Below are 22,124 nucleotides of genomic sequence, written 5' to 3'. Positions count from 1 at the left end.
AGTGCCTCGTTCCCATCTCACGAGGCTCCTAGGGTCCATTTCTTCCCCTCTTTCAGGAACCTCTCTTGTTACAGTATTTATTTTATTTGCTATTTTTATTAATACAAATCTGTCAGCCTCCCAAGCCAGAACAGGTTCAGAGAAATTCCCATGAAGGTGGTTTAAGCTCCACTGATCTCTTTGTAGTTCTCATCCCCTGAGCTTGAATGAAGTAGCAAAGTCACTTTCCTAAAAGGCACGTAAGAGTGACAGGTCTTCAGAGCCACAGGCCCAGCTTGCCAGCGAGCTGTGAAACCAACGGCACAAAAATCCTGGTCTGGCAGCTGTCTAGGGCCAAATGAAAGGCCAGTCCTTGGACAGGACCTCAAATGATCCCTGAAGCCTTGGGTCCCAGGCCTGAGAGGTGGGGGTGTGGTTTCTCCTAGAGGAGCAGCCTCAGCCAATGACTGCCTGGCTTGGGCTCACCGAGAAGGTTTCCTCTCCCCAAAGACTCCTTCTGTGGTATTCCTCCCTTCCTGGCCACTCTGGACAACTTCGGGAAAACCTGTCAAGCCCGTCTCCTTTGGTTTTTGCTCCCAGACAGCCCTTCCCGCTCCTTTCTCGTGTCCACTGCACTCACCACCTCCACATTCTCCCTTCCCACCACAGGAAGCCTGAGCAACCAGCTGGCCTGAGGTCGCCAATGACTAGCCTCCCTGCCAAGTCCAGGAAGGGGAGACAGCAACTCCAATAAGAGAGCAGAGGATGAAGGCCCGGGGGCATCTACCCGAGCTGTGAAGAGAGGCGCCCTGCAGGTGGTGCACAGGGCACAGCTTGAAGGGGCCGAGCCCGACTTTGGGGAACTTTACGAAGCTACTAGGGTGTCTGGAGAAGCTGACGCCTCTGTCTAGAAGTTGGCAGGCACCTAGGACTCCTACTTGGGATCCTGAATGCTTTAGCCTAGCAAATCTAGCATTTCTAGAAAAGACAGAGAGTTTTCTTGACCCAAACTGAAGATCACTTTCTTTTCTGGCTAGTGACAGTTGAGGCTCATCTTTTCTTGTCTCCCTGCTTAGAAACACAGACACCTGCCTGCTTGCCATGTTCCTCATCCTTGCACACAGGTTGGCAACTGGGAGGAGGAACTCAAGACCCTGAGCCACAAGTCCAGCTACAAAAAGACTCCAGAAAGACAGCACAGGCCGATTCAGAGATAAACTAGAGACTGGGTGAGATTTTGGCCTAGACTGGGAGTAAATATTTCTCATACTATGACAGACAATGGGTCAAAATTCCTATTATACAAAAAAAGCACTCCTAAAAATTGATATGAAATACAAAAACAACTCAATACAAAAATTCAAATGTTCAACCTCCAGGAAATAAAAACCACAAAATAATCAGTTTTACCTACCAAATTAGCATAAAGAAAAACTGATGCTACACAATGCTGAAAACAGGTGGGAAAATGGAAATTCTCAAACATTGCTGGTAGAAATGTAAATACTATAATCTTTGGGAAAACAACTTGGTAGTAAATATAAAAATGTAACATGGCCTTTAATTCAGAAATTCCAAGTTCAGAAATCTCTCATACAAAAGTAAAATTAGTTGGGTGTGGTGGCTCACACCTGCAATCCCAGCACTTTGGGAAATAGAGGTAAGAGGACTGCCTAAGCCCAGGGGTTTGAGACAGCCTAGGCAACTTAGCGAGACTTTATCTCCACAATAAATTTAAAAATTAGCTGGGTGTGGGGGTGCACATCTGTAGTTCCAGCTACTTGGAAGGTGGAGGCAGGAGGATTGCCTGAGCCCAGCAGGTCGAGGCTATGGTGGCTGTGAGTGTGCCACTGCACTCCAGCCTGGGCAACAGACTCAAAACTAAAAACAAAATTAGTACATAAGGACATATGAGCAAGGATGATTATTTTAGCACTATTTATAAAAAATGACCCCATATAAGAAACAATCTAAATGTTAAATGTTAATAACAGGATGATCAAATGAATTGTGTTATATCTATACTACACTATGGAAATTATACAGCTACTAGAAAGAAAAAGTCTTACGTGGGGCTGAAGGGAGAGGGAAATGGGGAGTTATTGATTAATGGTTAGAATTTCTGTTTGGGGTAATAAGAATAATAAGTTTGGGAAACAGACAGTGGTGATGGTTGCACATTGTGAATATAGTTTGTTGCTTTTTTTTTGAGTTGGAGTCTTGCTCTGTTGCCCAGGCTGGAGTGCAATGGCACACTCATGGCCACCGCAGCCTTGACCTGCTGGGCTCAGGCAATCCTTCCATCTCAGCCTTCCAAATAGCTGGAGTTACAGGAATGCATCATCACACCTGGCTAATTTTTTGACTTATTGTAGAGTTGCCCAGGCTAGTCTCGAACCCATGGGCTCAGGCAATCCTCTCAACTCAGCCTCCCAAAGTGCTGAGATTATAGGCATGAGCCACTGTGCCTGGCCGTGAATATAGTTAGTGCCACTGAGTCATACACTTAAAAATCATTAAAATGGCAAAGTTATATATTTTACTATAATATAAAAACTAATCAGATAGATAATCAGATGTATACATTTAAGTTCATACTACTAAGTAGAAAAAGACAATATATGGCACATAATCCTATGTTTTTTTTTTAAGGGGTGGTAGTTTATTTATACTTGGATACGCACAGAAAAAGGTCTAGAAAGACTCAACCAAGCTGTTAACCTGTTTACCTAAGGAAGGGGAAGAAGCATTGAGAAAGACACAGGCGAGACAACAGTTTTTCTTTCAGACACCTCTTTACGGTCTTCTTATAATAAGCATGCATTCTATTTGGGAAAATAATTTAAGAACAAAGCAAACCAAGCCTCCAAGGTGAACAGTATCTACAGAAACCTAAAAGAAACTTAGCTTATTCTTTAGTCTTTTTGCCTCAGTGTAACCATTAGAAAGCAATCAGATTTTTGCCTCAGTGTAACCATTAGAAAGCATTCAGACATTCTACTGTAGGACAAGCAGCAGCCTATCCCATCCCCACTAGGCAAATCTCCTTCAGATGCAAGACCAGGACAACCCAACCATTCATGGGTCAGCATAATAATCTCTAGTAAACTTGATGCCTTGTCAAGGCCAAAGTCATAAAAGTAATAATATGACCACCCCACCTTTGGTCAAGGAATTTGTGAACTGCAAATGTCTAACAAGTCTCTTGCAGGAAACTTCCCCCACCCCAGAGGGTTAACCTAATCAGCCCTTTGTGACCCACCTTGGCAACAATCATGTGTCTAATCCACCCATCTGCCTGCTGTCCATCACCTGGCATCAATACCTGCGCTTGCCTGCCCCTTCGTGATGATGTGGAGCAGACCACCACGCAATCACCTTAATGATCCTCCCCCATCTAGGGGAATGGTTAAAAGGACTCAACCACAAGCAACCAGCGGCCATTGCCTTGCTAGACTCTGGTGTCCCCATGTGCTCTTTGAGCTATGGCTGTCACCATGCTTCCTGGCTTTGGCCCCCTCCTCTGCCTTGGGAGGTGAATCTTCTTTCTTCCTTCTCTTTCTCTAATTTACTTTTATTTATTTATTTATCTATTTATTTTCTAATTTACTTTTAATTAAACTTTTCTTTCTCAACCTTTTTGTGTGTCGCAATTCTTTGCATCTACTTGGATCTCTGAGTTCCCAGCGCACACCTCCAGTTTGCCGGCTCCAGTGGTGCTACGCCTCCCTGTGCCTCTCCACCCTCACCCTGTCCGTACCCTAACACAAGGCACCACCATACCCTTAACTCCCTCCAAGGCATAGTCAGAGAAACCAGAGTCCCAGGGAACACTTTGCCAGCCCTCCCCACCCCACACAACCTGTGCCAACTTGCACAACGAGCAGCCCGAATCAATCCTGTTTCTCTTCCACAAAAAAAGAGATGGCTGGGAAAAGTTTCCTGGTATCACGAGTTCATGGCCTAGGCCCAAGCACCCAGAAAAGGCGGGAAATGAAGTGCTGTAGTCATCCAACAAAGCCTGAGTCTTACCAATGAGTGCACAGGACAGGAACTTGTTGACAGACGTGAGTGCCAATCCAGTGATAGGGCCAGTAGTGTCTTCAGAGCGAATCACTTCCAGAAATGGACGAAGGAAAACATTGGGCTCGATCTCTGAGAGTTCTGCAAGAAATGAAGAAATATCATCTAGCACAAAGCTACCCTGGGAAAAGGCCTTCCTGTTTGGGCCATGGGGCTAGAGGTCTTTGTAGCTGGATCACTCTTCTTCCCTCTGGATTCCCTTGAGTCAAATCCTAGACACTATACCACTTACAAGCAAAATTTTCAGCATGTAGCTCTAAAAGATCAGGAAGGTCTTTTTTTAAAAAGCATGATATTATCATGCTTAAAAACTTAACAATAAAATGGCTAAAATGGTAAATTTTATGTTGTATATATCTTACCACAATTTTTAAAAATTAACTTTAAAAAAAAAAATGAGATAGCAGCCCAGGCTGAAACAAAGAGGTGTGATCTCACTGCAACTTGAATTCCTGGCCTAAGCGATTCTCCCGCCTTAGCCTCCTGAGTCACTGGGGCTAGAGATGCATGTCACTATGCCTGGCTAACTTTTATTTTCTAGAGACAGGGTGGCCAACAATAATTCTTTAATATTATCAAATATTGTGAGTCAACTTTTGCCCATTTCACCACCCTTCCCAGTGATCTACATAGGTAACCTCATCCTGGGTACAGTCTTAGCTCCCAGGGGTGGGCTCCTGCCTTTATGTCCTTTGCTGCTAAGGTCAAGGTCAATTCTCTTAGAGAAAGAGTGCAGCACATCCCAGAAGGGGGAGGAGAAACCCTGAGATTTATACAGTCTCTTCATATAAGCCTAACAAGAACCAGAGGCTGGGCAGTCTTGGCCGTGGAGGCAGCCTGTAATCTTGGAAAGTCCTTTCTACCTAGAGTAAACAGAGAGCTAGCTGCTCAGGGATGCAAGGGCCATACCTAATCTTCACTTTATAGATGAGAAAAATAAGACCTCTCTTAAGATACATGACTGGCCCCAAATCACACAACTAACAGGCAGAGCTGGGATTTGAACCCAGTCAATACGGTTCCAAAACTTGTAAAACCACTACATCCATGCTATATACATGTATCACCATCACATACTCTTGAATTTAGATTTCATGCCAGGTCAAAGAAACCATACTACACCAAACTTGCTCCCTACTCTACTCTGCCCAGGTTAAATTTGTTTTCTAGATTCTGCTGTGTGTTCTTCTTTCAGAGACCAGCTCCCTTAAAGGCTCCTACGTAGACCACACACATTTAAGGATGTGATCTAAGCTACCCCAAGTGAGAGACAAAGGGACACCGGGTTTCCTAAGCACCTTCATTTTCATGCAAATATAGGGAGCAGGCCACTCAATTCCTGCCACCCCCCCCCTCTAGGTAAACATTTCCTGGGCTGGGCTGCTCCTCAGATTAGTGCTTTTAATTAATGGGCAGGCTGGGTAGCATTTCCCAAGCTTGTCTATAACAGCGATCACGTCAGCTGTAAAAACCTGCTTCTCAGCCTCCACTGCCCCCACCTAGAGCCATATGTACAATTTGCAGGAAAAAACTTCTAGAAAAACATGTGTGGCGGCGGTGGTGGTGTGGTGGTGGAGGGTTAAGATGTAAGGAATATTTGGGAATACCGAAATATATAACACAATTCTTAGAAGCAAATTTAAAAACTTAATGACATTAGTCTTGCTATGTTTAGAAACACAAATGCATTCTGTACAATTTGGACTGTTATTTTTAAAATGGTGGTCGTGTTTGGTGTACGTAAGATGTAAAAAAAAATCAAGATTTAAAAAATTTTTAATTGAGAGTAGGTCAGGCAATAGGTATTCTGTGTTTTCATCTAGTTGTTATAACTTACTTGCTTCTTGTCTTCCTGGTGAAAGACTAGGGCAGTTTTACAGCTGGGGTCTAAGGCCATGTACAACCTGCCTCTTGTGTTTAACTGTTGATTTATTATAGTAAAACTAACTTTTTTACTGATTCAAACACCATGTAACCTTTCAAGGTTGGCTTCTTCCTCCAACACGATGCCCTTGAGATTCATCAAGCTATTGCTTACACTGACAGTTTATTCCTTTTGGCAGCCGAATCATATTCACTACACATGTATAGCAGCTTCTTTATCCAGTCACGAGATAGAGGACTTCTGGGTTATCCAGTTTGGGGCAATTATGAGTAAACCTGCTATAAATATTTGTGTACTGGTTTTTGTGTGAACACAGGTTTTTCTTTTTCTTTTTTTTTTTTTTTTTTTTGAGTCAGAGTGTCACTCTATTACCCAGGCTAGAGTGCATGCAGTGGCACAATCATAGCTCACCGCAGACTCAACCTGCTGGGCTCAGGCAATTCTTCTGCCTCAGCCTTCTAAGTAGCCAGAACTACAGGTGTGTGCCACCACGTCCAGCTAATTTTTAAATTTATTGTAGAGATGAGGTCTTGCCAAGTTGCCCAGGCTGGCCTCAAACCCCTGGGCTCAGGCAATTCTCTGACCACTGCCTCCCAAAATGCTGGGAATTACAGGTGAGAGCCACCACACTTTGCCGATAAAATCTAGTTTATTATTATTTGTTTTAAGGACTGTGTTTTGTTGTAATGTCTAAGCTGACTCTGCACAATCCCAGGTCACAAAGAGTTTTCCTATGTTTTCTTCTAAAAGGTTTATAGATTTGTTTTTTTACTTATGATCTATTTTGTGTTTAACTGTTGATTTATTATAGTAAAACTAACTTTTTTACTGATTCAAACACCATGTAACATTTCAAGGTTGGCTTCTTCTTTTGTATATATGTTTGTTTTTGTATATATGTTTGTTTTTACACACATACATTGTTTTTACTTTTGTATATATGTTTGTTTTTACACACATACATTAAGGACTCACTTTGTACAGGCACTTTTCTAAACACTTGGCATAACTGAATGAACATATGATTATGCTTAATTGAGGCTCCTTTTTTTCTCACTGAGAATATCTTATTGTTCCAACATGTCTCACTGAGTTGTCTTCGTACATTAGCATAAAATAAGTGGACCCTGCTTGTGTGAGTCTCTTTGGGGCCTGTTTTCTGTGGTTCCACTGACCTATTTGTCTAACTCTGACAACACTACATGTCGATATTACCGCGATACACTAAGTCTTAAAACCACTAATGTGATTCCTCCTACTTTGTTTCTCTTTCTCAATATCACTCAGCGTTCCATGTCCTTTGCCTTTCTGCTTTTTGTTTGAATTGGGGTTTCAGTCTTTTGCCCAGACTGGAGTATAACATCACGATCATGGCTCACTGCAGCCTCGACCTCCTAGGCTCAGGTGATCCTTCCACCTCAGCCTCCTAAGTAGCTGGAACTACAGGTGTGCACCACCATGCCTGGCTAATTTTTTTGATTTTTTTTTTTGAGAGTTGAGCTCTTGCTATGTTGCCCAGGCTGGTCTCGAACTCCTGGGTTCAAACAGTCCTCTTTCCTCAGCCTTCCAAACTGCTGGGATTACTGGTATGAGCCACCACATCTGGCCTCCATTTAACTGTAGAGAAACTTGTCTGTACTCACAACGATTTGGGGAGACAAGACATCTTTGCTATGTTGTGCCTATCAATCCATGAAGACAGAATGTCTCCCCATTTATTTAGATCTTCTTGGTTTCTTTCACCAGTGTATTGTAGTGCTTGTTTGTTTATTTGTTTTAGAGTTGGAGTCTCACTCTATCACCCAGGCTGAAGTGCAGTGGCATGATCACGGCTCACCACAGCCTCGACCTTAGGCAATTCCCGCCTCAGCCTCCAAGTAGCTGGGAAGACAGGCAAGCACCACAAAGCCTGCCTAATATTTTAGAAACAAAGCCTCAATCTGCTGCCCAAGCTGGTCTCAAACTCCTGGGCACAAGCAACCCTCCCACCCCAGCCTCTCAAAGTGCTGGGATTACAGGCGGGAGCCACTATGCCCAGCTACATTGTAGTTTTTTTTAGCATACAGGTTTTACATATGTTTTGTCAGATTTATACCTAAGTATTTAACTTTCTTTGAAATATGTGTAAAAAGTATAGTGTTTTAACAGATTGGGTTTTGTATTTGAATCAGCTTTGCATTCACTTAGTCTTGGCATATTATTCTTTTCCTATATTCTGGATTCGGTTTGCCAGTCTTCTGTCCCCCATGATGAAAGAGCGCAATACTGCACAGAGAGCCTTGGAAGAGGCAGGGCGAGGATGCACAGAGGCCTGGGCAAAGTCCCATGGAGAACCCTCTGGAGGCTCCGGCTGTGACCTTCCTACAGTACACAATTCAGTCCAGGGATGAGGGGTCAGTAGTCTCACTCACACTAATAACCAGACAGATGACTCCCAAGCTTTTCACTTGTCAAATGAGGTACCTGGAACCTACGCCTGCTAAAGTCCATTCATTCCGGCACTTTCATTTTATGAGTCAGCGGGTTTTCTGACAGAAAACTAAGAGGGCTGGACTTTCTGATGAGCCCACCAGGAACCCTTGCTGCCATTCTCAATCCCCCATCCCGCCAAAAAAAGGGAATCTTGCTCTATGAAGTTAACTTTCCCAAGAGAGTTCTGTCTAGGCAAAGCTGGAGTTTTGACTGCCAGGAGCCTCAGAGAGGCTTGAATAGGAGCAAGTCTGCAGCATGGAGGGTGAAGAGAAAGCTGTACCCCTAGCAGGGCATCACTCGTCAGGACATTTCTGATTTTAGGGGACACTTCTTTATAAACATCAATAAAAACCATTTGAATTCATAATCCTGGTGGGATGTTCAGATGGTCCTCCAGAACAGCTTCTCAAACTATTTGTGGTGAAGGGCAGATTTTTTTCTTCATGTCAATCCATTGCTGACTCACAGTTTTATAAAATACAACATGATGAATTACCAGAAAAATGAAATTTAAAAAATAATATAAACTCCAATCTTTTATTACTAGAATCAACATACATGAAATTACTGTCCATTGTTATGCAAATTCTAAATACTTTCTTTCAATTTCTCTATATGTCTTTGTGTACCAAGTAGCAGTTTGCAGATTGCACCAGATTGCAGATTATACTCTGAGTCACAGCACTCTAGAAAATAAGTCACAATTTTTAACTGACCATTCCAGAAAAATCCTCCAAGTCTAGGGACAGTACAGCTAAAATAGACCCTAAAAATCATTTACAAATGAAGCAGCTGAGATCTGGAGAAGTGAAGTAATTTGTACAATGCCACCAAGATGGTTAGTGTCGGAACCAGTACTAGAAGTTGAGGGGCACTAGGTGAAACCTTGGGCTTGCTTTACAGTAGAGCTCAATTCCCAGTTCCGCAACTTAGTAGCTGTGCGACTTTAGTTACTTAAGTCTTCTAAGTCTCTATTTTATTACCTATAAAGTGGGCATCAGAGAATCAAAACAGATTACATTTAAAATAATAGCACCTAACATTTATTGAGTATATACTATGTGCCAGACACCACACTAAATGATTTACACACATTATCCCATTTAAAGCTGGCAAAGCATTTGGTACAACACATGGAACGAAGTGTGCAATACATATAACTGAGATATTATTCTAGTTTTTAGTTCTAGGATTGTAGCAGTCCGGCATTCTTTATGTTGTATATCAGTAATTTGTTAAGATTTAAGCAAATATCAAAAAAATGCAAGAGGAGTCCTCTACCTCTGACTCCTTAACCTTAAAAAGAATACAAGTTAAAGAAAAAAATCAAGCTAACTGGTGGCTGTTACAGATGGTGCAGTTTGGGATGGTACTTTTAATTTCTGAGAGCTTTGGCTTTCTCCAAGGCATATGCAGTGTCAGAGAAAAGAATAGGCTTCCTTTTTTAAATGGATTGTTAGTCGAGCGCAGTGGCTCACGCCTATAATTCCAGCACTTTGGGAGGCCTGAGCCCATAGGTTCGAGGCCGGCCCGGGCAACTTGGTGAGCTCTCATCTCTACAATAAAAACCACAGGTGCATGCCTGTGGTTCCCGCTATTTGGAAGGCTGAGGCAGAAGGACCGCCGGAGCCCAGCAGGCCGAGGCTGCCGTGGCCATCAGCATGCCACTGCACTCTGGCCTGGGCGACAGAGTGAGACTCCGACTCAAAAGAAAAGAACTGGTGAACTCACCCTCATTTTGCAAACGACAGGAAAACAGCAGCAGTGGGCTCTCACCTGCGCCGCGCATGTGCTCAGCACTTGACATACCTTCGCTCATCAGAGTCAGCCCCATTCTGAAGACGGAAACAGACTCAACGGACAACAGGTGTCCCCAGCAGCTAAGTCAGACAGCCAGCTAGCAGTGGAAGTGGGAATCAAATCCAGGCCCACCTGACTTCCAAGATGTGCTCCTAGCCCCTCAGCTGTCCTGCTTCCTAGGAGGCTAGACGGAAAGGCTTCTCTGGTGTGCTAAGTCCTCACTCAGCCTGCCCGGGGACTGAGATGCAATTGCCTGGACCTTCTTCAGAAGAGTGAGGAGAAGCTGGGTGTGGGGCTCATGCCTGCAATACCAACACTTTGGGAGGCTGAGGCCAGAGGATTGCTTGAGCCTTGGCAACATAGTGAGACATGGTCTCTACAAAAAGAATTTAAAAATTAGGCAGTTGTGGTAGTGCACACCTGTGGTCCCAGTTATTTGACAGGCTGAGGCGGAAGGATCGCCTGAGCTCAGGAGGTTGAGGCTGCAGTGAGCCATGATTGTGCCACTGCGCCCCAGCCTGGGCGACAGAGTGAGACCTTGACTCAAACAAACAAACAAAACAGAAGAAGAAGAAAAAGAAAATGAGAAGAGCTGCCTGAGTCCTTCAAGAGAAAAGTGCCATGACTCCACTCATAGTAAGCAGGCTGAGTAGTTTCACAACCAAGGAGACACCTGACACTCCAGCCGAGCAGCCAAAATTCCCACTCTGGAAGGCTGTCAACCTCAAGGCACAAATAGTCCAGTAAACAGCGAGTGCAGATTAGCTAGAGGGGCGCTCTGAAGGTGACTGGTTCATGTGCTAAGATGGAGAAAAACAACAGGGGGGGGAGGAAGCCAACCCCCCACGGGACAAAGAGCACCTGGATCCTTCTCAAAGCCAGTCCAGCTTCTGGGCAGGCCGTGCTCAATGACAACACGGATCACGAGACTATTCTGGAGAAGCCCACTGTCACTTCAGTCTGCAGCCAAGGGAAGCCCTCGGGAGGAGTTCTGGCAGTGCCGTGCTCAAGTGCCGGTGGGCGGGTATTCAGCTCCCTATGTCGTGACCTGAAAACAGACAGGTCTCAGTGTGGCCTAATGTCAGTCTGCGAATCGGCAGATGGCCCTCAGTTCTCCCGTCTTCTCACAGGAGGAGCGGAGAATCCAGACACTGTTTTCTCTCTCTGATCACCTGTGCCAAAGGCCTCACCGTGTGGCCTCGAGCACTGCCTCTGGACAAAAGAACACACCCTCCTGGCCCACAGGGGAGCGGCCAGCATTCTCCCGGGAGGCTGTGTTCTCCAGCCGCAGCAGCCTTTCTCATCTGGCCAGCATCGGGCTGGCACATTCCTGAGTCAAAATGCACACATAAGCTGCTTTCCCTGGTAGCGAAGCTCTTCACTCCTGAGTGACTCTTATCAGGGGCAGTTGGGCATTCTCAATTGGATTACGCTGACAAGGAAAAAGGCTGCAGTGTGTTATTTCAACACCATTTGGCTTCAGAAATGCCTGTCTCGACCCTTTTGCCCTCCGAGTCTACTTCTCGCTCCATGCTTTTTAGAGGCACACAAGCCTGTGCCCATCCTCCTTCTATATCCTGCACATGTTGGTCCGTGTGCTGAAGACAGAAGAAGGCCATCACTCACAAGATGGACTGTGTGTAATGGACGGATAAAGCAGAGCATGACAACGGCAGAAATCGAGTTCTTTCACCCCTCTCGTCTTTCCTGTATCCAGACACACAGAGCAAAATGATTTGAGCATAAAAAGCCTTCGGGTTTGGGGTTCTTCTGTCTGTACCTGCACATTCCATGTTAGGAGTGAGTATTGGGTCCCGTGTTCTACTCTTCTGACTATGCTCTATGCCTGGGAATGCACCCCTGGAGAGGGCGAGGCCGGGAACGATCTGCACATGGAATTTCTCAGGCACTGTAAGCTCAGTAGGGAGGAACTGCATTCTTTTGGTCACTAGGCGGCATCAAGAGTGGTGACCAAAGGATGAGCAAAATGTAACTGGGGTGAAGCCAGAAGCCTCTGGAACACCTGCCACACCTCCCACAGCTTTGCTCAGCAGCTTCAAAGTTCTCTAGGCCTGTGAATGGACAGATGGGGATTTAGGCTTGGCTTCAGGAACTGATTCCAGAGAACACTGACAACAGGCAACTCCCACAGCTGTATTTCCTAGCACGGGCTTAAGAATCAAGCCCTTACGGACTTTGCAACCCTGGAAAAACGAAAGAAGGAAATTCACTAGGTCCAGTCCTGGCTCTGTCACTAACTGTGTGACCTTGGGCAAACACCTCACTTCTTTGGGTCATAGTTTCCTCATCCAATAAGAATTTCCTGGGGAAGGTGGTGATAATGATAGTAATTTTTTTTCAGTCAGAGTCTCACTCTGTCACCTAGGCAGGAGTGCAGTGGCATGATCACGGCTCACTGCAGCCTCAACCTCCTGGGCTCAGGTGATGCTACCACCCCAGCCTCCTGAATAGCTAGCACTACAGGTGTGCGCCACCATACCTGGCTAATTTTGCCCGGCTAATTTTTTGGTTTATTGTAGAGACAAGGTCTCACCAAGTTGCCTAGGCTGGTCTCGAAAGCTTGGGCTCAGGAAATCCTCTCGCCTCCACCTCCCAAAGTGCTAGGATTACAGATGTGAGCCACCATAGCTGACCTGGGAATAGTAATTTAACCAGATTCTTTTCTTTTTTTTTGAGTTGGAGTCTCACTCTGTCGCCCAGACTGGAGTGCAGCAGCCGCTCCCGGCCACCGCAGCCTCAACCCGCTGGGCTCCGGTGATCCTTCCGCCTCAGCCTTCCGAGTAGCTGGAATTACAGGCGCGCGCTACCACGCCTGGCTGATTTTTTGATTTATTGTAGAGATGAGGTCTCGCTGCCCAGGTGGGTCTCGAACCGGAGGGCTCAGGCAATCCACTCACCTCAGCCTCCCAAAGGCGCGAGATTAAAGGCTGAGCCACCGAGCCCGGCTAACCAGATTCTTTAAGGCCTCTTTAGATATCTAAAACTTATCAGCCTCAACGCAAAGAACAACTTGGGAGTACGTGCACATGGGTGCGGAGTCTGTTATAAAGGCAGCCTGGAGGGAATGTGAGGCCAAACGAGACCTTGTCCAGGTTCCTGATGATGGCACCTCTTTTTTAGCTGTCACCCAGGCCTTCCCAGATGTTTCCTTCTCTCAAACAACTGCTTAGACTCTCAAGATGCTTCCAGATCAGGGATGCAGTGGGAATAATGATTATCTTTGATATTATGACTCTTTTTTGAGTTGAGGTCTCACTCTGACGCCTGGACTGGAGTGCAGTGGCACACTCCTGGGCCACCGCAGCCTCGACCCGCTGGGCTCCAGGGATCCTTCCACCTGAGTCTTCCATGGAGCCAGAACTACAGGCGCGCACTACCATGCCCAGCTAAATTTTTGATTGATTATAGAGATGAGGTCTCACCAAGTTGCCCAGGTGGGTCTCGAACCCATGGGCTCAGACAATCCACTTGTCTCGGCCTACCAAAGTGCTGGGATGACAGGCTGAGCCACCAAGTACAGCTGATATTATGACTCTTTGAAGAGGCAAAGTACGATCATGGCTTAATCACTGCTGCACCCTACGTACAAGGTGGTCCTTGGGTACATCTAAGGCCAGCAGAAGATGATACCAACCACCTACATTAAAAAGGGCACAGGTGTGGTGGCTCACACCTGTAATCTCAACACTTTGGGAAGCTGAAGTGAGAGAATCACTTGAGGCCAGGAGTTCGAGACCAGCCTGGACAAGAAAGGGAGACCCATCTCTATGAAAACTTAAAAAAAAAATTTAGCCAGTTGTGGTGGTATGCACCTGTAGTACCAGCTACTTGGCAGACTGAAGTAGGAGGATCTCTTAAGGCCAGGAGGCTGATCTCAAAGCTCCTGGCCTCAAGAAATCCCCCTGCCTTGGCCTTCCAAAGTGCTAGGATTACAAGTATGAGCCACTACACATGATCCTAAAACTTAACTCTGATTAAACACAAGCAATTTCTGAACTTATACTCCTTAGAGTTACATTTAAAGTCTGAAAACCCTAGAGATTAGAAATAATAATTTTTGGTTAGGTGTGGTGGTTCACACCTGTAATCCCAGTAGTTCCAAACCAGCCTGGGCAACATGGTGAGACCTTGTCTCTACCCAAAAAAAAAAAAAAAAAGTAGCTAGGTATGGTAGCACATGCCTATAGTTCCAGGTACTTGGAAGGTTGAAGTGGAAGGACTGCCTGAGCCCAGCAGGTCCAGGCTGCAGTAGCTGTGAGCATGCCACTGCACTCCAGCCTGGATGACAGATAGTGTGAGCCCCAACTAAAAAAAAAATCATAATTTTCTATTTCCCCTAAACCATACTTGATAAGTAATTTATAGAAGGTCATGTTCATGAGGCTCCAACCTAAGCCAGAGATAACAAGAACTCTTCCTTCCTAGATATCTGGCATGACCAAGATGACAAAGAAAGAAAATTATTTTTGGCATCTATATATGGTCTCTGGCTCGCCCACCTCATCAGGACCTTGTCCCTATAGCAGCTGCATTCATCTTAGGTAGGGGATCAGAGGAGGATGTGTCTTAGGGTTAAAACCCGCTACTGGAGTAGGGTAACTCGGTCTGCCTGAAGTCAGAGTCAGCCTCTACTTTCTTTTTTTTTTTTTTGAGCTGGAGTCTCACTCTGTTGCCCAGACTGGAGTGCAGTGGCTGCTTCCGGCCACTGCAGCCTCGAGCTGGTGGGCTCCGGCGATCCTTCCGCCTCAGCCTTCCAAGTAGCTGGAACTATAGGCATGCGCTACCACACCCGGCTGATTTTTTTTATTTATTGTAGAGATGAGGTCTCACTGCCCAGGCGGGTCTCGAACCCGCAGGCTCAGGCAATCCACTCACCTCAGCCTCCCAAAGGCGCGGGATTACAGGCTGAGCCACTGAGCCCGGCTCTTTTTTTTTTTTTGAGTTCGAGTCTCACTCTGTCGCCCGGACTGGTATGCTAGTGTGCAGTGGCACACTCCTGGCCACAGCAGCCTCGACCTGCCGGGCTCCAGCGATCCTTCCACCTCAGCCTTCCAAGCAGCTGGAACTATGTTGCATGCTACCACGCCTGGCTAATTTTTGATTTATTGTAGAGATGAGCTCTCACCAAGTTGCCCGAGTGGGTCTTGAACCCGCGGGCTCAGGCAATCCATTCACCTCAGTCTCCCAAAGTGCTGGGATGACAGGCTGAGCCACCGAGCCCGGCCAGCCTCCACTTTCAGAAGATAAAACAGGCGCTGAAATAAGGCAGCATCCACAGAGGAAACAGTTGACTGGACAACTCTGCCCCACGTGGTGCATGAGTCCTGACTGGAAGAGGAGTGACCTTCCCACCCAATTTCTGCTCAGTCCCACTCATTCCTGCCCACCCTTGGGCATTCCTGCTCAATAGCCAGATGAGCCTGCTGCCAGGAACTGCTGCCTGCCACACTTATGAGGAACCCACTCCATCGACCTGGACAACACCCTTAATTTGCCTCAGACATGAGCACCAGCCACATACATTATTAAACATATTTATCATATAGGGATTACCTTATTTTCCCAATAGCTCTGAGAAAAAGAATTAGTCCCCAATTGACAGATAAGGAAACCAAGGTTCTAAGAGGTTACATGACTAACCCAAGGTCACACAGTGAGTGAATGAGAAAGAATTTGAACCCAGGTGTGTTCTGGCTCCAAAGCCAATGCTCTCTATCACTGCAATGTACTCTTCAACATTACCCCATGCTATTGCCATAGGCTTGCCACTAGATGTGTTCACCGCATGGCTCGGATGACAAATAAAAACATTAAATTCAGCCATCCTAGTCGGAAGTTTCTTCTGCACCTTTCCTCCTCCTGTCCAGTGACTAAACACTGTTCATTACTGACTGAAGTTGTGCCACACAAATGCAGTGTCAGGTTTGCCCAGGTTCTCTCCTAATCCAAGAGGGAGAGAAAGGCCCCTTTAACAAGGCTGCCAGGGCTAAATGAGGCCTCCAGGGACCAGCCTCAATCAGATTGCAGAGGTGGAGGACAGACTGATCCTCTGTCTTACTGAGAGCGCAAGTCTGATGCATGTCAACTCTTAATACTTGTTCTCTTCCTTCTAGAGGAAACCAGTACACATGGGAAGGAAAGCAATTCAGTTGTAATAGCCAGGAAACCAGAGCTACCTGGCCCTTCATGCACCTGGCGTTTTCTGCAGGTACTGGGGAGACCATGGCCAAACTTAAGCAATTTGGAAGCCCAGGAGAGATTAAGAATGTCTGCTGCCACACCTTCCAGCAGGACAGCTAGTCCCAGCTTCAAGCAGCCAATAACCGTGGCATGCCTTTTCAGTCCAAATTCCTCGAATAGTCTAGTAAAAAATTCCACTGTTCAACGGCAGCAAGAGGACACTTAGAGCATAGGTTTGTATCAATTATCATCTTGTCAGGTCATCTCTAGGGGCCCTGAAGGGAAAAGAGAGAAAATAAAAAAGAACTACATTCCGAACTGACATCAGCAAAGTCTACAGAGGGTGAGAGAGCCCAAAGGGTTACCAGCAACTGAGAAGGACCAGAGAAGCCCCATCGCCTCAGTCACAGGACTGTCCCTGCAGCGTCCAGAGCCTGCTCACTCACCCTTCTCCAGCAGCTGAACTGTCACCTCAGCAGCGTCTCATCAACTTCTAGTGGCACCAAGGCTAAGGGGTCCTACTCTGCTTCAGCCACCCTCATGCTAACGGGCTCAAGAACTTGATAATGAGAGATCTTTGCTGATGGGGAAAACAAAGACACCAAAAATGGAACAGATGGGGCCACGACAATTACTCTGCCACTTCTAAGGACATGCCTGTGAGCGGGACAGTGAATAAATGAAGTTTACGGATGCGGCAGTACTCTGAAAAGTCACGCCTTATTTGCTGATAGGTGCTGAGAGAACCTTGAGACAAATGAATCCACAGAGGCATTCCTGAGAGGGCTGGAAAACAGCGTCACAAAACATGAGACAGAAGTTGAGGCAGCCAACACCTGTTCCCCTAACAATATCTGTCTGTTGGCCTGTCTCTTGTTATATCCCAACTGCACACTTACCACAAAAGTTCCATTATTCTGGTAAAGTTGCATTCCGGCCCAGAGCCGCAGCGTTACTGTTCTTCAGCCGCATGCCTCCTTAAGATGGATGAACACTTTATAACACAATGCTTTATGTGCAATCAACTTATAAACAATGGGTATTCCATTATAGGGCATTTAAAACATACTCAGATTCAGAAAGACCCAGAAAGAAACAAGGAATAGAGACAAGGGTCGTGCCTAGAAAGAGAGGAGGGACCCAAGCAAGAATCCTCTGTCGACCATTCACTCCTCAAGAATTGCAATTTCCTCACAGAAGGACACTGGACTGTTTCCAGCATGGGGCTGTTACTGCCATCCACATTTCTACATGAGTCTTTCTGTGAACATCTGTTTCGTTTCTCTTAAGTTCCTAAGAGTGAAACTGCTGGGCCATGGGGTAGATAGAGGTGCGTTTAACTTTAAAGAAACAGTTTTTGGCCAGGTGTGGGTGCTTACGCTTATAATCCCAGCACTTTGGGAGCCTGAAGCAAGAGGATTGCCTGAGCCCAGGGGTTCAAGACCAGCCTGGGCAACTTGGCAAGATCTTGGCTCTATAATAAAAAAATAAATGAGTGGGGTGTGGTGGCATATGCCTGTGGTTCCAGCTCCTCGGAAGGCTGAGGAGGAAGGATCGCCTGAGCCCAGCAGGTGGAGGCTGCGGTGGCCGTGAGCATGGCCCTGCGCTCCAGTCTGAGGGACAGAGTAAGAGTTCAACTCAAAAAAAAAAAAGATAAAAAAAAAGAAACAGTTTCTCAGGGTGGCTCCAGTCTCCGCCACTACTTTCCTTCCCAAGGGCCCAGGCACTGTAAGTTGAAGATCTGGCAGCAGAGAGGCAGCCGCATCATTAAGGCCCCCGCTGCCAGAGCACAGTGGCCTGAATTGGACACATAAAAAGCTGAAACAGGTGTTTGAAACTCGACTCGAGCCTCCCTATTTGGTGCCAGACCCCAAAGAGGCTGAGGCCTGGCCAACAGAATTCGGGGCTAATCTAACGGACGCTGATCAGACTTTCACGGGAGACACTGAGCTGCATGGCAGGCATGACTGTGGCCTGGGACATCTGGAGTAGATCAATGAACATCCTCATCTTCATCCTAAGAAAGGGGTTCTGGTGGCCCAAATGCTCTTCAGCAACGGCAGTGAGCATGGGCCAGGGAAAGTCCTTCTCTCTACACCCGCCTCCCAACTCTCCTTTCACTCCTTGTAAATCTAACACAATTGAATACCACACCACTCAGAAAAGCAAAACAAGCCAGGCTCGGTGGCTCAGCCTGTAATCCTAGCGCTTTGGGAGGTTGAGGTGAGTGGATTGCCTGAGCCCACGGGTTCGAGACCCGCCTGGGCAACTTGGCGAGACCTCATCTCTACAATAAGTCAAAAATTAGCCGGGCATGGTAGCGCGCGCCTGTAGTTCCAGCTACCTGGAAGGCTGAGGCAGAAGGATCGCCAGAGCCCAGCAGGTCGAGGCTGCAGTGGCCGGGAGCAGCCACTGAACTCCAGTCTGGGTAACAGAGTGAGACTCCAACTCAAAAAATAAATAAATAAATAAATAAAAAGCAAAACAGAAAAAGTGACTGACATATGCAACATGGACAAATTCCCAAAGTGTACTAAGCTAGATACATCCTGTATGATTCCATTGATATGAAATCCCAAACCAAAACTAATCTATACCGATAGAACTCAGAAAGCAGTTTTGTGTATGGGGGGGGACTCAAAGGGGGCATAAAGGAACTTTTTGGGGGTAATGAAAATGCTCTATCTATATCTTTTTTAGTAATAGTGGCTAGATGGCCTATGCAAGTATCAAAACTTAACCGAACACCTAAGATCTGTATTTTTTTGTATTTTAATTATGTCTCCGTTTAAAAAAAGAAACGACAGCCGTGAGCCTCTCCTACTTTGCCTTATTTAGGAGCCCGAAGACAGAACAGAAGAAGCAGCATTTGCTTCCCAACTCACCATTCTGGGAGCAGGGACTCAACAGCCAGCTGAGCTGCTGCTTCAGCGTCCTTCTTAGATCACCCTCACTCAGTGGGACTCCTGTTGCTCCCGGAGAGGTGGCACTGAAATGCCTTGAACAGCATTTGCTTCACTGTTGCCAAAAGTATGACCAGGGCTCCGGTTTAGAAGACTGTTCACACATAACAATGGTTAGGCCCTGAGTGCTAACAACTCAGATGGTCTTCAAAGGAATTAAATTCTAACCATGGTAAGAGACCAGTAAGTCAAACCTCGGGTTTGCGGTGCGGCCACTACTGCTATGAGGCCATGCCCAAGACATGATCCTGCCAGCCACAATTCCTTCCTATAACCTGGATGAGGTGGCCTCGATACTTCATTTTAGCCCTAACGCTACATGAGGGGGGACCCAAAACACCTGAATTATCTTTTGGGGGTCATGTCTCTTGTGGTACAGGTTTCTCCTGCTAGGTAAGTGTTCTAGGAGCCCATCGGCATCCATGGACCAGCTAGCATTGTTGTGAGAGGCTGTGTTCGGCTTCAGTGAATTTTTTTTTTTTTGGAGATTCTTTCAAGTGTTTGCCCATTTCATGATGGGTGAATTACAAGCACATCTGCACATACCGCATTGAGTGTTCAGCAGTTTTTGACCAAAAATGAAATAACCCCGTGCCCCACCCTCTCTATTCTCCAGATCTCGTCCCTTAGGACTTTTTTTTCCTTTCCCCAGAAGAAAAAAGTCCTCAAAGGGGAATGTGTTGCCAATATGGAAGAGGTGAAACAAAAAATGGCAGAAGCATAAAAGGTATCAAATTTGACAAGTTCAAAATCTGTTTTGAGCAGTGGAAAAAGCATCTCTATAGGTATACTGCATCCAACGGGGAGTACTTGAAGGGGGCTGAAGTTTAAGTATATAAGAATTAATGGCAGGGCTCGGTGGCTAATCCTGTAATCCCAGCACTTTGGGCGGCCGAGGCGAGCGAATTGCCTGAGCCCGCAGGTTTGAGAACAGCCTGGGCAACTTGGCGAGACCTCAGTCTCTACAATAAATCAACAAATTAGCTGGGCGCAGTAGCATGCGCCTGTACATTCGGCTACTTGGAAGGCTGAGGCAGAAGGATCTCTGGAGCCCACACTGGGGTGGCCGTAAGTGTGCCACTGTACTCCAGCCTGGGCAACGAAGTGAGACTCCAACTCAAAAGAAAAAAGAAAAAAAAAAGAATAAATAGGCCGACCTCGGTGGTTCAGCCTGTAATCCCAGCACTTTGGGAGGCCAAGGTGAGTGGGTTGCTTGAGCTCAGGGGTTCAAGAACAGCCTGAGCAGCATGGCAAGACCTCGTCTCTACAATAAATAAAAAATAAGCTGGGTGTGGTAGCGCGCACTTGTATTTCCAGCTACTCGGAAGGCTGAGGCAGAAGGATCGTTAGAGCCCAGCAGGTTGAGGCTGGGGTGGCCATGACTATGCTCCAGCCTGCACTCCAGCCTGGGCGACAGAGCAAGACTCCTACTCAAAAAAAAAAGGAAAAATACACGTGGCTCAAGCCTGTAATGCCAGCACTTTGGGAGGAGGAGGCGAGAGGATTCCCTGAGCTCAGGAGTTCGAGAACAGCCTGAACAATGGCAAGACCTCGTCTCTACAATAAATCAAAAAAATAAGCCGGGCTTGGTTGCACATGCCTGTGGTTCCAGCTACTTGGAAGGCTGAGGTAGAAGGATGGCCTGGGCCCAGGAGGTCGAGGCTGTGGTGGCTGTGAGCATGCCACTGCACTCCAGCCTGGGCGATTAAATACACAATTTTTATAATAAATTCCGGGTCTTTTGGGTCCCCCCCCTCCTGTAATTTTAGAACTCATAAATTCATCTGGCCTCCAGGACCAGCTGGGGAAGGCAAGTCCTGAAGTCCTTCTCTGCTTCACAGAGAAAGACCTGTACTCAGACTTAATGAGGACCCCAGAGGGATTCCGCCTATCAGGGGAAACAGGTCCTTCCCAGGAGACCCTTATAGAGTTAGATTCAGGGAGAAAAGCGCCAAGCCAAGATGTGGAAAGCTGCCAGCATGGCAAAGCAGTGTGGCATGGGCAAGGGAAGCGCCCACAGCCTCGGAAACAGGGAAGGCTGAAGAAGCAAAGGCGCACACCCTGAGTGAGGACGAGTAAGGTGTGTACTGTACTAGGCACGTGAACACACACCGCATTTCACCCTTACAAAAGCCTCAGGGCAAGGAGGCGCAAAATGATTGAGTGACTGCCCAAGATCACTCAGGGGCACAGCGGGGATCTGAACCCTGGTCTGTCTGATGCCAAAGTCTATGTTCCTCTCCACGATCACTTGGCAGGAAACAGGCTGGAGACCCAGAGCCCAAAGGGGCCCGTGAAATCCTAGCATTCTCTCCTTCTCACAAATAACTCACTTCTTATTTCCTGGGTCGCCCTTGGCACCACACGAAGAAAGGGTTAAACCTACAGTTGGGAAGAGGAAATTCCCTGGAAAATTGAAACACATGCTGTGGCTCTGACTTAATTTCACACCGTTCTGTTGAGCAACACCCACAGTGTGTGAGAAAGACTCTTTTCCTCCCAGCCCCCACCACCTGCTGCTTTCCTTCAGACCACGAGGTGGGGAGAGGGAGGCAGGAGGACGCGATGACTTCACTTGGTGGATATTTAAGCCAGGGGTCAGCAAACCAGGGCAGGAAGAAGTCCTATGTGAAAAAGTAAAAGCAGGAATACTCTTACTTCTACTTGGACCGGAGCAGGAGAGGGCCCTTGGGACGAACCGTAAGGAGGGACGGGCTGGGCTTCTGCCGGGGAGGAGAGGG

General features: G+C 46.6%; 1 protein-coding gene across 2 annotated transcripts in view; it reads right to left on the bottom strand.

Annotated features, from left to right (window-relative positions):
* GBF1 (golgi brefeldin A resistant guanine nucleotide exchange factor 1) overlaps nt 1-22,124 on the bottom strand; it is a 112,028-nt gene that overhangs the window by 29,710 nt on the left and 60,194 nt on the right. For both annotated transcript variants that reach the window (XM_008072939.2, XM_008072946.2), the window contains exon 3: nt 4,012-4,143. In XM_008072939.2, coding sequence (XP_008071130.1) covers nt 4,012-4,143 — 132 coding nt within the window. The remainder of the gene's footprint in view (nt 1-4,011; nt 4,144-22,124) is intronic.

The sequence above is a fragment of the Carlito syrichta genome, unplaced genomic scaffold, assembly GCF_000164805.1.
Source record: "Carlito syrichta isolate Samal-C Ts95f unplaced genomic scaffold, Tarsius_syrichta-2.0.1 Scaffold115630, whole genome shotgun sequence".
Classification (NCBI taxonomy): Eukaryota; Metazoa; Chordata; class Mammalia; order Primates; family Tarsiidae; genus Carlito; species Carlito syrichta.
The sequence above is the reverse complement of the archived record's forward strand: the minus strand, read 5'-3'. Positions and strand labels throughout refer to the sequence as shown.